Below are 14,915 nucleotides of genomic sequence, written 5' to 3'. Positions count from 1 at the left end.
TCTTTCTTTCTTTCCCTTCCTTCCTTCCTCCCTCCCTCCCTCCCTCCCTCCCTCCCTGCCTCCCCAGGCTAGAGTGCAATGATCTCAGCTCACTGTGGTCTCAACCTCCTGGGCTCAAGTGGTCCTCCCACCACAGTCTCCTGAGTAGCTGGGGCCACAGGTGTGTGCCACCACACCCAGCAAATTTTAAAATTTTTTGTAATAAAAATTATAAATGGGGTTTGTAATGGGGTTTCACGGTATTGCCCAGTCTGGCCCCCAACTCCTGGGCTCAAGTGATCCTCCTGCCTTGGCCTCTGAAAGTGTTAAGATTATAGGCATGAGCCATGGCGTCTGGCCACAGTTTTGCATATATATAACTAATAGTGTTTTAGGGACTCCATATTTTGTTCTTTAGTTCTCTTTATTTGTGCCAGTACTATATTGTCCATGTTGACCATGAGTTTATAAGAAATCTTGATACATGGTGGGGTAGGACTCCTACCATGTACATTTCTAGTACATAGTCTGTCAGGTTAAGAAGCTTCCTTGGTTGTACAGTGTTGTTAACATAATGGTTTTAAATTTTTATCTAATGCTTTTTTCTTTGAGATGGAGTCTTGCTATGTTGCCCAGGCTGGAGTGCAGTGGCTGATCTTGGCTCACTGCAACCTCCGCCTCCCAGGTTCAAGCAATTCTCCTGCCTCAGCCTCCCAAGTAGCTGGAATTACAGGCATCCGCCACCATGCCTGGCTAATTTTTTGTATTCTTAGTAGAGATTGGGTTTAACCATCTGGCCAGGCTGGCATCGAACTCCTGACTTCGTGATCCACCTGCCTGGGCCTCCCAAAGTGCTGGGATTGCCGGTGTGAGCCACCGTGCCCAGCCAATCTAATGCTTTTTCTGCAGCTATTGAAATGGTCACACAGTTTTTGTCCCTGAAGAATGTGATGAATTATAGCTGATCAGTATTCAAATATTGAACTAACTTTGCAATTCTAGAATAAATTCAGTTTGGTCATGATGCAGACTCTTTGAAATTTGGATTTAGGTTGCTATGATTTTGTTTTGGATTTTTGCCTCTGCATAAATGAGATCAGATTTAATTTTCCTTTCTTGTGTGTTATGGACAGCTTTGATCTTAAAGTTATATAACTTAAACTTACAAAGTTTGTGAAGTGAGTATTCCGTTGCATGGACTTTTTCATAATTTGTTTAGTCCTCTTTTGCTGGATATTTAGGTTGGTTCCAGTGTTTTGCTATTAGAAACAATGTGGTATTGTAAATCCTTGCACACTTCAGTTACAGACAAATATATATTTATAGGCTAAATATGCAAAAGTGGAATTGCTTGGTCTGAGGGTATTTATAAATTTAATTATCATAAATTTTGCATTATTGAACTTTGAAGGTGTTCCAGGTTGTAGTCTTACCGTCAGTGTATGTCTGTTTCCCTGCATATTTCGTTGAGGGGGTTAGATAAGCACTTACAGTAAAAGAAGAAAACAAAATGCATTCTATTTCTCTTCTGCTGCACATGTCTTCGGTTTTACAACCAACTTTTTCTTGAAATAGTACCACATTCAGCTTACCTCCCACACATTTGTCAACTAGTCTGGCATCTTCCCCTGCCAATGTACTGAAACTGCCCTTAGCAAGGCCATTAGCCTCTTACTGGTTATGTCCAATGGACTTTTCTCCTTAATTTATTTTTTTCCAGTGTTACTTGACTCCCCAGCAGTATTTGATGAGTTAGCCATGTCATCATTCTTAAGATACTCTCTTCTGAAATGTTGTGATGCTTTGCTGTCTTTTGGCCTTTTCTCTACCTCTATTACTCTTCAGTCTCATTTTCTACTGTGGTTCCACTCCTTCTGCCCATTCCTTAAATGTTAGAGTTCCCTACATTTCTGTTCTTATCCCTCTGGTCACTCAGTACATTCTGGTGATGTCCCCTAGAGTCATGGCTTCACCTGTAATTACCATCTATATGCCAAAGGCTCCCAACCTGTATACCCTGCGCCTAACTCACTACTAAGCTGTAGACCTGCATGTACACTGATATATTGACTATTACTTGGGTGTTCCATCCAACAGATCCCTCAATTTCAACATTTTAAGAACTAAGCTCATCATGTTCTCCTTCAACCCTATTTCTTCTCTGTTTCTTGGTACCACTGTTTATCCAAGTCAGAAGTGTGCATGCGTGTGTACATGTGTGTGTGTTTATCCGTGCCTTTTCTTCCTCCTTCCGTAGCCAGCCATTTGTTAGATTCTTTCAGTTTTCTTATTCTAAGCCTCTTTCTGTCTTTACTACTATCCCATTTTTTTAGGCCTTAGAAATTAATCAGATTTTAAAGTGAACAGTTAGATTGTTTTTTCTTAACTTCATCTGTATAGTTCTTTTATGAATTTGTCTGTATAACTGAGTTTTGACCAGTACTTCATTATTAGATTGGTACCTCTTTTTTTTTTTTTTAAGGCAGAGTCTTCTGTCACCCATGCTGGAGTACAGTGGCAGGATCTTGGCTCACTGCAGCCTCCGCTTCCCAGGCTCAAGTGATTCTCATGCCTCAGCCTTCTCAGTAGCTGGGATTATAGGCACACAACCACCTCACCTGGCTAATATTTGTATTTTTAGTAGAGATGAGGTTTTGCCATGTTACCCAGGCTGGTCTGAAAATCCTAGCCTCAAGTGATCTGCCCGCCTCTGCCTCCCAAGATGTTGGGATCACAGGCGTGAGCCACTGTGCCCGGCTGGTACCTCATTGTTTAAAGATGGACTTTTATTTTAAAAATAGAAACTGTTAGACATTCATGATCTAGTAGAGCATGGGCTTTTGAATCTCAGTGAACAGGATTTGACTCTAACCTCAGTCACTTAATATTTGCTTTAACCTTGAGTTACTTACACTTTAAGTTTTATCATCTGAAAGTGAATATTATATATACCCTGGGGCAGTGTTGAGGATTCAGTAGATCTATTAAGATATATGAAGGTGTTTGGTACATCATAGGAATTCAATACATTTAGAAATTATGATATAGTGCTATAATATTGACGACATACAGCAATTTTAACTTTAAAATGTTTTTGCGTTACAGATAGTGTGTGTACCATATCAGTGGCGTGTAACTATGCTCATCATTGTTCTTGTCAATGCCTTTGTATCTATCACAGTGGAGGTAAGCACTTCCATAGTCAAATGGCTACCGTGTTGCTTTGGAATTCTTGGGTGATTTAATGGTAAATGGGAGAAGAGGACAGGTAATATAATGGAAAGCCACAGAGTCTCGGTTTCATCTTAGGCAAATTCATTTAGCATTCTCTTGTGAAACTTCTCCATGAATTGATAGTGGTCATATTAAGGGATGTGACTTAGTTGCACTCACACAGACAGGAGAAAATAAGCAATGTGATAATAAAAAGTAATGACGAGTAGAAAGAAGAGAAGTTCGGGGACTCGGTGGCCCATGAACTGATGAATCAGTGATTGTGAAATCAGAGTTGGCATGTGCCACCTGTGTTTTGTGATGTACAGTAAAATCTCCCATTTAAGGAAGGAAAGAATGGGGTGGGGGGCTATGCTCCAGGAAACACAGTGAATATTAATAGCAAGAGAGTTTAATGAAAGTATAAAATAATTGTCATTATGGACTTACTTAATTTCAGCATTGATTACTAGAACGTCCTCCTTGATATTTGCTTTTGAGTGACCTCTAGAGGTTTTAAGTACCCTTTGATTCATTGTATGTTGTGTAGTTACCCTCCCTTAGGATTGCCTTTAGGTTAGTCTCTAAAAGGAGGTAGCAAGTTCTCATTGGTGGCTTTTGTCTGCTCTCAGAACTACTATCGTAATTGACTGTTATAGTAACTCTAAGAAATGGAAGAGGGAGATACAGTTGTGATTTTTAAGTTAAGAGTTTCGTAGCACAGGCTCTTGGATTAAAATAAAGGTAATTTTTTTGAGAAATATATATCCATATATTTTAGTGATAATAGTTCTGGACTTAGAAATTACGCTTAATTTCATTACTCCCTAAAGGATGACTTGGTATTTAAATTTGAGATATGATGGGCAGCATGGATATTATGGTACTGACCTTTGGAAGTTGCACAGTGCAATGTGATTTTTTTTTTTTTTTTTTCTATTTTATGGGTACTAGGAAGCACATGTAAGATATGATATTCTTAAAGTGTTTCTTTTTCTACAGTATAAGTTCATCTTTTCACAGAAATGTTACTTATTCTTACTATCTAAAGAATGGTTTGTGTTGGATGCTGATTAAATTATATATCTATAGATATGGATATAGAATTAATACTAGATATTCAGTGAACATAAGCATTGTGAAGAAAGACTTCAAATTATATAAGCATCATTTTAATATGGGAAAGACCTATTTATACAATAAGCCATATTTCATGGAAAATTTAGAAGTCTCATTTTATCAAGAATGTTATGATGATTTATATTTGTTACAAAAGTCCTGTCATTCTTGATCCTTTGGCAGTATTAACTGAAATTCCGTATATGAAAATCAAAATATGTTTTCATCAATTATGCAGCATTGTGTGATTCATTAAAAGGTGCACATTAATAAAAAATGACTTAGTCATTGTTAATTCTTAACTCGCTGGACTATCTCTCAGAGCTTCTTCCTTGACATGGTCCTTTGGAAAGTTGTATTCAGTCGAGACAAACAAGGAGAGTATCGGTTCAGCACCACACAGCCACCACAGGTTGGAACTCAGCACTTCAGTTCTCAATTCTTCCTGTCTGTCTAGGCTCTTTGCTTGTGTACGCTGTATTTTCTAGCATGTTCTTGTTCTGTTACATGTTATTCTCTGGCGTGTTCTTGTTCTATTACGTGTTACTTCAGCCTTTTTCTCTGTGCTTGGCATTTCATTTCTTATAAGAAGTCCTAGAAAATTCATGGCAAACATTTGTTAGAGGCTTTTCAAGATCAGAAATTTCATAAGTCTCCTTTCCATTCCAATCCTGATCCTCTGTTTATGTAAAAGTCTTGTCCTCAAAGGTGAGAGTTAATTTTTCCATTTCAGTCTACTATAAATTTTATGTTTTCGTTTTCATGAGTCCCCTTAGAAGCTAAATGAGATTTATATAAACAACATTTGCAGTGAAAATTGTTTCTTCTTGGATCAGAGTCCAAAGGCCAGAATTTTGAAGAATTATTCCTGATTTCTTGTCAGTTACTGTCCCTTAATTTGGAGTGCCTTTTTGGCTTTCTCCAGCATTATATACCGTTTCATTCAGAAGATGATTTGCCTTTTTTCATACAAACCATGGTTTAGGACATTGACTTTTTGGGTCTGTTAAATAGCCTATCATTTGAAAGGTATCCCAAGTTCTGTGGTAAAGAGAGAAGAGACACAGAAGAATAAAACGCATTTCCTAGTGTTAGGGTGTTAAAGTAGAGCTCTTGATACGGATACAGATTGGACTTATTTTTTAAACCCATGCTGTGAGTCAGAGCTCTTTGAGGTAGCTTTTTGGTCATAGAGAATTTGGTAAAATCTCATCCCTTCATTGCCTTACCCACGTTTCTTTAGAGATGGGTGATACGCTTACAGATAAGAGCTCTGAGCCTTTCACTAGCCTTGAGCCGCAGGAAGCTGGTGCTGTTGAAGAGGACTCCCTGGCATTTTTGAGTTGGGTTACCCACTTCGTTTTAGCCAACTTTGACCTAAGTGGTGACTTCCTGAGCTCTGTTTTGGTAATCCAGCGGGCCTGATGCCCTGGTGTGATGCCACAGGGTTGCTTTCACAGAGGGCCTGCAGAGCGCTGTTTCCGTTTTCTAGTGCTTTATGGTGAATAATGATGGAATGCCTCATTTTTTTTTTTTTTTTTCCCTGAAAGCAGTGTAATACCAGTTGTCCCTAGTAGTGGGTATGACTAGGGTTGTACAAGGGGCTCAAGTCCTTTAACAAAATCTTGTCTGTGTATACACACACACACACGCACCCCAGCACCCCAACCCTCCCACCCCCCTATATATAGTTACCTCACTACATTACTTCAGAAGGTTATTTTTGGCTTATATCATCAATTCTCATGTGAAATATTTGTATTGTATTCCTAGGCCTAGGAAAACATTTAGATTTTTATATTCTCCAAAGAGATCTCTGACTATTGATCTGAACAAGAAATTGCATGTTTTGAAGGGGAGTAATACCCTGGTTTAGTTGAAAGTAGGTATCATAAGACCCCTTAAAATATTTGGGTTGGGGTCTCTCCTTGCTTTTCAACCAAAATTAAATGACAGAAAATTCTTTTATTTGTCTCTGTTTTCTAAAAAAATTTTTAATAAATATCTGCCCTTCTCTTTTGTGAGACCTGAGTCTCACTCTTGTCACCCAGGCTGCAGTGCAGTGGCGTGATCATGGCTCACTGTAGCCTCGAGCGCCTCAGGCTCAGATCATCCCCCCATCTCAGCCTCCCAAGTAGCTGGCATTACGGGTGCAAGCCACTGTGCCCGGCAATTTTTGTTGGTTTGTTTTGTAGAGATAGGGTTTCACCATGTTGCTGGGTAGATGGAGCTACAGGTGCATGCCATCCCAGGCCCAGCAATTTTTTTTTTTTTTTCCAGAGAGGAGGTTTTGCCATGTTGCCCAGGCTGGTCTCAAACTCCTGGGCTCAAGCCATCTGCCTGCCTCGGCCTCCCAAAGTGCTGGGATTACAGGCGTGAGCCACCACACTGGGCCCGCCCTTCTAATTTTTAGGAGTTTGTGTTTCTACCTCTAAAGTGTTCATGGGAGAGTGAAGGTAGAGAGTGGTCCAGAGCAGGTGGGCCCCAGCATACCCTGTGTGTCAGCTGATTCTGAGAATCATCAAATAGTAGACGAGAAATGAAGTCTTCCGTTCCTATGGTCATGATTAAGGTGCATTTTTAAAAAGCTTACTAGCTTTAGGAAAGAGAGTTCTTACAACCTCCCAGCACAAAGTGGCATGCTTTCACTCTCTGCTACTTCTGTGTGTAGTGTTGCTTCACTGTTGACGTTTGTGGTCCTTCGAGAGCCAGTCATGAGTTCATCATATTACCGTAAGGCCGAGCGAGGTTCTCAGTCAGAGATGATTTCCCCCAGGGGACATTTGCCAGTGTCTGGAGACACTTTTGGTTGTCACAGTTGGCAGCCCCAGGTGTTCATACTTACTCTCTGACCAAAAAAAAAAAAAAATTTATACCAGTGATTTTCAAGCAAGATTATTCATCAGAAATGCTTTGAACTCCACCCTTGGCCTACTGGATGGAAATCTTCAGTGGAGACCCCTGTCATCTGTGGTTTTCTATAAAGCTTTACCCCTGTTTGAGGAGATCTGTGTCACATCTTCTCTTTAGGAGCATTTGTGCCCACCTTGTGTCTGTAAACTGAGGGTACTTAGTAGTGGAACTAGATCATACCACCTGTGATCTGATCATGCCTGGTGATTTGTGCCCAATTCATGTTTTCTTATTTGGTGAAAAATCCAAAAAAGTAGTTTTTATGGTGTAGTGGTAGTCTTTATGCCACTTAGAATATTATTTGAACTGCATAGCTAGAATGTTTATTCTGATTTTCTGTTTTGTTTTATATTCAGAATTGGTATGGAAGAAGACTTATGAAAACCACAGCACCGTTGTAACATTTTTTCCTTCAAGCTTGGCATTCTGTTTTATATACTACCCATGAAAACATTTCCTGAAAGATATTGCTAAGCGTAAACTTGACATTTTTGAAAGTTTTTTTTAGTTTCTCTGCTAAACTATGCATGATAGCCTCTTTCCTTCTCTGAGGGGATAAATTTGGTCACTTAAGCATTCCTTTCAGAAACAAACCGAAAGATCCAGTTGCTGTAGCTACTGTGTCCTGCTTTAGGGACTTGTGCTGTAGGTGTTCTGGGGAGACCCACGTGCTCACTCTGTGCCCGACGCCCTGTTTTCATGGCCTTTGTGTTACACAGTGCTTGCCTTTCTCCCTGCACCATCATCATCCCCCCGCTGGCTGATTTCTCATTCCAGCATGCCTGTAGCACCTTTTATTTTCTCTTCTACTGAATTATATTGTGTTTGAGAATGTGTGTGGTATGTTAGTGTTTGTAAACTAACAAACCTATGCTTGCATATAGTGTACTTTCTGTGTATGATACTTGGGGAAGGTAAGGTACAGGAACAAAATGTTTTCAATTATGGTACAGTAGGGGGATCCTTAGTGTTCCTCATGACTTTTTAAAAATTGTGACAAGTGTACATTATTTGTAATAGGGTTGTGAGGATTTTTTTTCAATGCATAAAAAGAATGCTATTCGGTTGTTGTTCTATTTACAATTAAATTAATTTTAATTTTATTGGTTGACTTACTTTCCACAAGTAGGGAGCAATGAATTGAAATATATGTGTTTGGCTTTCCTTAACTCAGCTTGCTACACATTGCCCTTCAACCTGGCAGATTCTTTGGACAGACAAGTCCTATTATGTTTCTGTTTTTTTAAAAAATGTCAGCAGTCAACATTAGCTTATTTTCTGTGATAATCTAACAGTGCTACTTAAAAGTGACAGCTTTCGGCTGAGCACGGTGGCCCATACCTGTAATCCCAGCACTTTGGGAGGCCGAGGCAGATGGATCACAAGGTCAGGAGATCGAGACCATCTTGGCCAACATGGTGAAACCCTGTCTCTACTAAAATACAAAAAATTAGCTGGATGCGGTGGCGCGTGCCTGTAATCCCAGCTACTTGGGAGGCCGAGGCAGGAGAATCGCTTGAACTCGGGAGGCAGTGGTTTCAGTGAGCTTAGATCGCGCCACTGCACTCCAACCTGGTGACAGAGCAAGACTCCATCTGAAAAAAAAAAAAAGTGACAGCTTTCGAATTGATTTAGGAACAATGATTTTTTCCACAATTAGATTGACAAATGACACCTTGGGAAAAAGTAAGATCTAAGTAGTAAATTATCATCTCAGATGAAATACTATGTTTGTTGTGTGCCTGTACTGGAAAGGCATTATCTGTTGTTTTGGATCACCTGAAGAATCCTATAAATAGTGACTTCTGTACCTTAATGCTAAATGGTTTCCTGTGGACTTTTTTCTAAGGTGATACTAATATAACTCTCTTTAGTTATGACAGTGAAAAGGCTACTAGGCGAGTAATCTTCAGACTTCCCCCGCCCCCACCCCAGATGTAGCTTGCTTTTGTACACCGTTTTTGCCTTTAAATTCTTGGTAGCAGTGTAGCTTATTGTGTTTTGTTGACAAACTTAAGCTAGCGGACCTTTAACATTGAGAGCGGTGAGTTACTGTTTACCATGCTCTCAGCGGGTTGGGGAGAAGAGAAGAAGAGTAGTAGGTTCCTGATGGTGGTTTCAATTGGATGAGAAAGAGCTATCAAGTGACCTATGTAAAAACTTTAAGAGCTTTAATTTTAAAGTATTTTTGCTCCTCTGCATTGGCTAATTTGGAAACATGTTTCAAAATACATCTCGAGCTCACTTGCCCTTTTAAATCATGAGGCATTTTAGATAACATTAGAATATGCATCTCAGTTATGTTATCCTCTGCTTTGTGAGATTACTTCATTTAGAGCCGGGTGTAGCCTGGGTTATATGTTGATTGGCAAAACAAAATGACCTGGAATTTAAATTTCATTTTGGAGAAGCAGCAGCCAAAATAATTAAGAAGTGGCTATTCTTTAGAGATAAATGTAACTACTATGCGTCCCGGTATAGTCATTTACATTTACTTCAAATTTCAATTGAGACAAATTCTGAGGGCCCTTTTCAGCCCTCTGTTGAGTTTACATTTCCATGCATTAACCAGGGACTTTGCTTTCTTGTTCTCCAAGGATCATTTATTTAAGGCCACATTCACTAAAAACATCAGGATTGATCAGAAGAATTTCAGTGACAGTGAATCTTTTTGCAATGAAATAATACGAAGCAGTAGTACTTGTTTTATACAAACCCTTTCCAGTTGTGGAGCACCAACAGAAACCATCGTTATAAAACAGTATTCTTTTTATATTTGTAAGGATGAGGTTTTAAAAGACATAATTGTCATTAAACATGATTGAACCTAATTTTGACCAAACGATATTTACTTCATGTTTTGAGAGATGACATTAACAGTAACGAGGCTACTTGTACACAGCTTTCTTCCAAAAACGATCATGCAGCTAAGTTGCCAGGAGCAATAGTATGGAAAGATAGTTTGGGACAGAATGTAAAGATTTTCAAATTAAAAATTAAAAATGTTTTCTCTTTCTGAATGGCTTCAAGTTCTTCTTAATACACTAGATATTGTGTTAAAGAATCCATATCTGCAAGTTATTTAAAATGTATTAGTATACAAGAGTATAGGTATATAAAACTAAATGAAGTAAATCATATTGATAACCCCCGAAAAAAATCTAAAGAATAATCAGTTCCTAAATAATTGAAAGCTGCCTTTAAAAAATAAAACAAAAGAACATGCGTTTTGTTGTGTTGCCCAGGTTGGTCTCGAGCTCCTGGGCCCAAGCAATCCTCCCACCTCAGCCTCCCAAAATGCTGGGATTTCGGGCGTGAGCCACCACGCCCGGCCAAAGCTGCCTTTTTTTCTCCCCCCATTTGGTGCGCTCAGAAGTCATCTCCTCGTATTTCTCTCTGCTAATGTGTGCTCTAACAAACCTGTTTAAAACAACAAAGCCTTTCATCAACTGGGGCGTTCTTTTGTCTGACTTCCTTAGGAGTCGGTGGATCGGTGGGGAAAATGCTGCTTACCCTGGGCCCTAGGCCGTGGAAAGAAGATACCAAAGGCAAAGTACATGTACCTGGCGCAGGAGCTCTTGGTGGACCCCGAGTGGCCACCAAAACCGCAGACAACCACAGAAGCGAAAGGCCTAGTTAAGGGGAACGGGCCACGCAGCCCTCACCACAGCACAGCGGCGAGTCGGTCTCAGCGGCGCCGCTGATGGCGGTGCTCAGGAGTACATGATTTTGGGAGTTTCTGATCCTGTGTGTCAGAACGGCACTATTTCGGTTTATGTCCCTTCTGATACAGTAGCTTATTTGAGAGCTTTGCTCTGTCTTAGACGTGAAAACAGAAAAAGATTTCGTCCTAAGAGTTAAATTATCAGTCAATCCATCAAGTCCTGTATCTTCATTCAGTAACCAAAATATTGCATACATTTCCAGAATTTTCTTGATTGTTACTCTCAGTGATATTCTTTATATTGGGTATAGGAGAAGTTTGGTAGGTTTTCAACAGTAGTTTTTGAGACCAGTTTACCTCTTCACATCTGTGCTCACAACCCCCTTATTAGAAAAGTCTGTATTTATATACAGGCTCTAAATTTGTGATTGATTAAAAGAAAGTGAGTGTTAATTAGCCTCCAGTGAAAATATATTGAAAGCCTGTTTTCATTTGATTCCAATATTTCTTCCAAAGAATTCTTTATAAACATATGCCAATTCCCTAAGATGGTCTAGAGTTAGGAATGAGTTTTTATGGTGTTTCTTATAGAACAACTCAGGTAATTTCCATTTCTGGTTTTATATTTTCTGTACAAACTGCCTGGGTTTTATTTTTCTAATCAGCAAGGTGCTTCACTGCCTTCTTGAGACGCCTCTCAAAGCTATTAAACGGCTCCTGTGCTGTGTGTGGTGTCAGTAGTCTAATTTGCTTCTGTTAAATGTTGTAGAACCTTTTTCACTAGGAAATAAGATTCATTTCTTTTGGCAGTAGATGTAGATTCATCTTTTAATGTTTCTTCAAATGTGTTTCTGTCAGGCTTTGTGTTATTTTAAATGGTTTTTTAAATTTTTTTCTGTTTTCAGTTACCTAAAGACATAGGATAATAGTTTTTTTAAGTTAGAATTTTACTTCATAAGATTTTTTTGAGGTTTGATGTATGTCTCTGTCTTATCAATAATGAGGCTTAAAAAATATTGGATTTGAATGGCTGCCGTTTTTTCAAAGCAATATGAATTTGATGAGTTTGTTTTGTGCCATTAGGTGGCGCCAGAGGTCAGAGCATGTCTGCTTTGAATTGTTACAAATAAGCATATTTGATGCGGAAATTTCTGGGAGACAAAAAAATTGAGGAAATAAAGTTAAAAAATTGACATTCATTGAGCCAAAAGAAATGTGGAGAAGCATTTTTCACCTTTCTGTTTGGCCTGATTAATATTTAAATTCTTGCCAAATTAAGGTAACTAAAAAAACACCTTTTGTAGGTAGGATCCAGCAGTTTGGCAATGCCCACAGTTATCATAACACAGAAAACTGATAGTGCTATAAAATGGACACTAAACTATTAAAACAGTGTGACATTGTTCTCTGTTCTTCATAGCCAGTAACATGCTTGCTCGTGCTTTCTACTCCTAGCTGATCATTCTTTTCCCAACGTATATTTACAAATTTACCAAATTTTACCTAGAATTTTAGGACCAAATGGTTCTCACTCTTTATGCTGCAAAGACCTGGATGATGTTTGGTAACTATAGAAAAATAGAAGTTACACTCAGGATCACTGTTACTGCTATTGCCACTGATGATTCCTGCAAAAATATAATCGAAGTTTTCCATCAAATGTATAATATGCTATTAATACACTTTAGATGATGACAATTGTTCCATGAGTGATTCTATGAAGCTATGCATCTTAGACCTCTTGAGCTGTGAATTAGCACTATTTTCTATAGTTACTTATTCTCTGGATCATTTTATAATTTCCATATTAATTTCAAATATGCTCGTGTTATTCTTCAGTGATTTCCACAATTGTGCATTTTATTCTTTGGTTTAAGTACTGAAGCATATAATGAAAGTAATTGCTAAGTAGCAGCTTAAAAATTCAATGATCAGATTGTATTTAACATCTTTAAGAGCATGATCATAAAGAGCTATTTTTGACACCCCCCTCCCCACTTTTTTAACATTTAGAGTTAATAAGGGTTTTATATCTCATCTGTCCATATTGTTTTCAAAGGAATGAGGTGTTTAGGTAGGTGGAAAAGCATTTGTAGGAAGTTAGATTTGAATATAGACAAGGTGGGTTATTCACGTTGAGAATGTTATTTGAAGAATGCCTGTGAAGCCAGGTGTGGGTTCTACTCAGTGCCATAGATAGACTGAGTCTTCTCTTGTAGGCCACCATTACATAGTAATTTTGATTCTGAATTTCACATTAAATTATTTGAGTTTATACAGACCTAAATTTTAAAATCTGTACATATATTATTTTAATGTATTAAGATGAATAAATATTGCTGATTTAAATTTTATTTATGCACATACTTAAAGGACAGAAATGTCTGGGAAAGTAATTGTTAAATAATGATATGTAACTTTTAACTTTTAAATAAATAACAAGATTTTAATGTGTGTCTCCCTCAGGGTTGTTTAAAGTTTTTTTTCTCCCTCAAGTTTAAATAGTGGTAACTATATGTTTTGTATCTTCTAGCACCAACTGCTGTAAAGCAATGCTGCAAATAATGCTTGAATAAAAGTGGCTAAGCCAACAACAAATTAAATACTTTTTATAGTAGTTTTGTAATCCTTAAATTCGAAAGCTTTCCAAATTGCACTTGCATCTAAACAAAACTGTTGCAGTTTTTACTTTATTTATTTTGTTCCCCATGTTTGTGAAAGTCCTGCACAGTTTCAAAGGCATGGTAAATAATATATCAATGTTTATGTAGTCTGTTACAAAAACAGCTATAGATAACATTATCCAGTGAAAAGCAAAATTCAAGCTTTAGAAAATATGCATGCAATTTTGACATATCTAAAATAGATTTTGTATATTTATGGTGGGAGGTGGTTGGGAACTTTTAACAAAATGGGGTGTTAATTTTTGTACAGTCTGTGGGCATTTACACATTTTTAATGTATTAAAATTTGGTAATTATGTGTACATTAAATTAATAAAATAGCTACTTCTGGTTATGATTTGTGAATTCCCTAAGACCTTGGATTTTTTTAAGTAACTTTATATCAGAAATGATACTGCATCTTTATATTTTTAAAATTGTATTGCTGCTCAAGAATGGTACCCTCTTGTCAAAAAGGCATACATTCATAATTGTACATTCAGCATTGTAAATAATCTTATGAAACCTTTTTTGATTGAAGCTATTCAAAATAAAAATTTTAATGAATGAAATAACACTTTTGTTCTGTGTCTTTATACATTTGTTTGCTTTTTAGTCACATGAATACTGCCCTTTGCGGATTTATTTTCATGCCTGTTAGTACTTCCCCATTTCCTCTTTTTTTTTTTTTTTTTTTTTTTTTTTTTTTTTTGAAGAAAAGGAAATACCATTCTGCATATCATACCGTGTGTGTAGCATCCTGGGGAAACCCCTCAGTCAGATGCAGTGTAGAGCCAAATGTTAAACGCGAGGAGGTCTGAGGGAAATGGTGAAACAGAAGAGTAGGGACTTAAAATCTATTAATAGTTGGGAGAATCAAACCAGAAGCTAATGCCATGGAGAGAGAAAATGGTTGTAGAAATCCCAGAGAAGACAGGACCTTTGTTTGTGGCTGGGAGTTGTTTCCATGGAGCTCAGCTTCCGGAGGCATGGCGCCTCTGCTAGGGAAATGTGGCTGGCTGTGGTGTGATGAATTCGGGGGGTGAGGGCCTGCCTGCTGTTACCTCAAGTTCTTAGCAGTTGCTATGGTTTGTGCAGCATGTATGATCTTGTCCCCACAGCCTGCTGGTGTGGGCAGTTCTGCATGTCTCTCCTTCCCCTGTATTTTGAACGTATATTGCAGGAAGGGACAGGGAGTCCTAGGGGCTTGAGTGAGACTGTCTGTGGTCCAAGCTGGGGTGCAGTTGCTCCCCACTGTGCCCTGCCCACTGAGTCTCCCTCAGAGGAAAGAGGCTTATCTCACCCAGGCAGACCTGCTTTTGAATAGCCAAGCCCCTTAAGCCAGGTCACTTTGACAGCAGACT

General features: G+C 38.4%; 1 protein-coding gene across 8 annotated transcripts in view; it reads left to right on the top strand.

Annotated features, from left to right (window-relative positions):
- The window catches only part of ATP13A3 (ATPase 13A3), an 87,023-nt gene extending 72,897 nt beyond the window's left edge, over positions 1–14,126 (top strand). For 6 of the 8 annotated variants that reach the window (XM_017873467.1, XM_017873462.1, XM_017873464.1 and 3 more), the window contains 3 exons: positions 3,085–3,165; positions 4,634–4,723; positions 10,704–14,126. In XM_017873467.1, coding sequence (XP_017728956.1) covers positions 3,085–3,165; positions 4,634–4,723; positions 10,704–10,928 — 396 coding nt within the window. In that variant the 3' untranslated portion in view covers positions 10,929–14,126. The remainder of the gene's footprint in view (positions 1–3,084; positions 3,166–4,633; positions 4,724–10,703) is intronic. The other 2 variants (XM_017873468.1, XM_017873471.1) reach the window with 1 other exon arrangement.
- The last annotated feature ends 789 nt before the right edge of the window (positions 14,127–14,915 follow it).

This window comes from Rhinopithecus bieti, unplaced genomic scaffold (assembly GCF_001698545.2).
Source record: "Rhinopithecus bieti isolate Rb0 unplaced genomic scaffold, ASM169854v2 scaffold_5626, whole genome shotgun sequence".
Taxonomy (NCBI): Eukaryota; Metazoa; Chordata; class Mammalia; order Primates; family Cercopithecidae; genus Rhinopithecus; species Rhinopithecus bieti.
The sequence above is the reverse complement of the archived record's forward strand: the minus strand, read 5'-3'. Positions and strand labels throughout refer to the sequence as shown.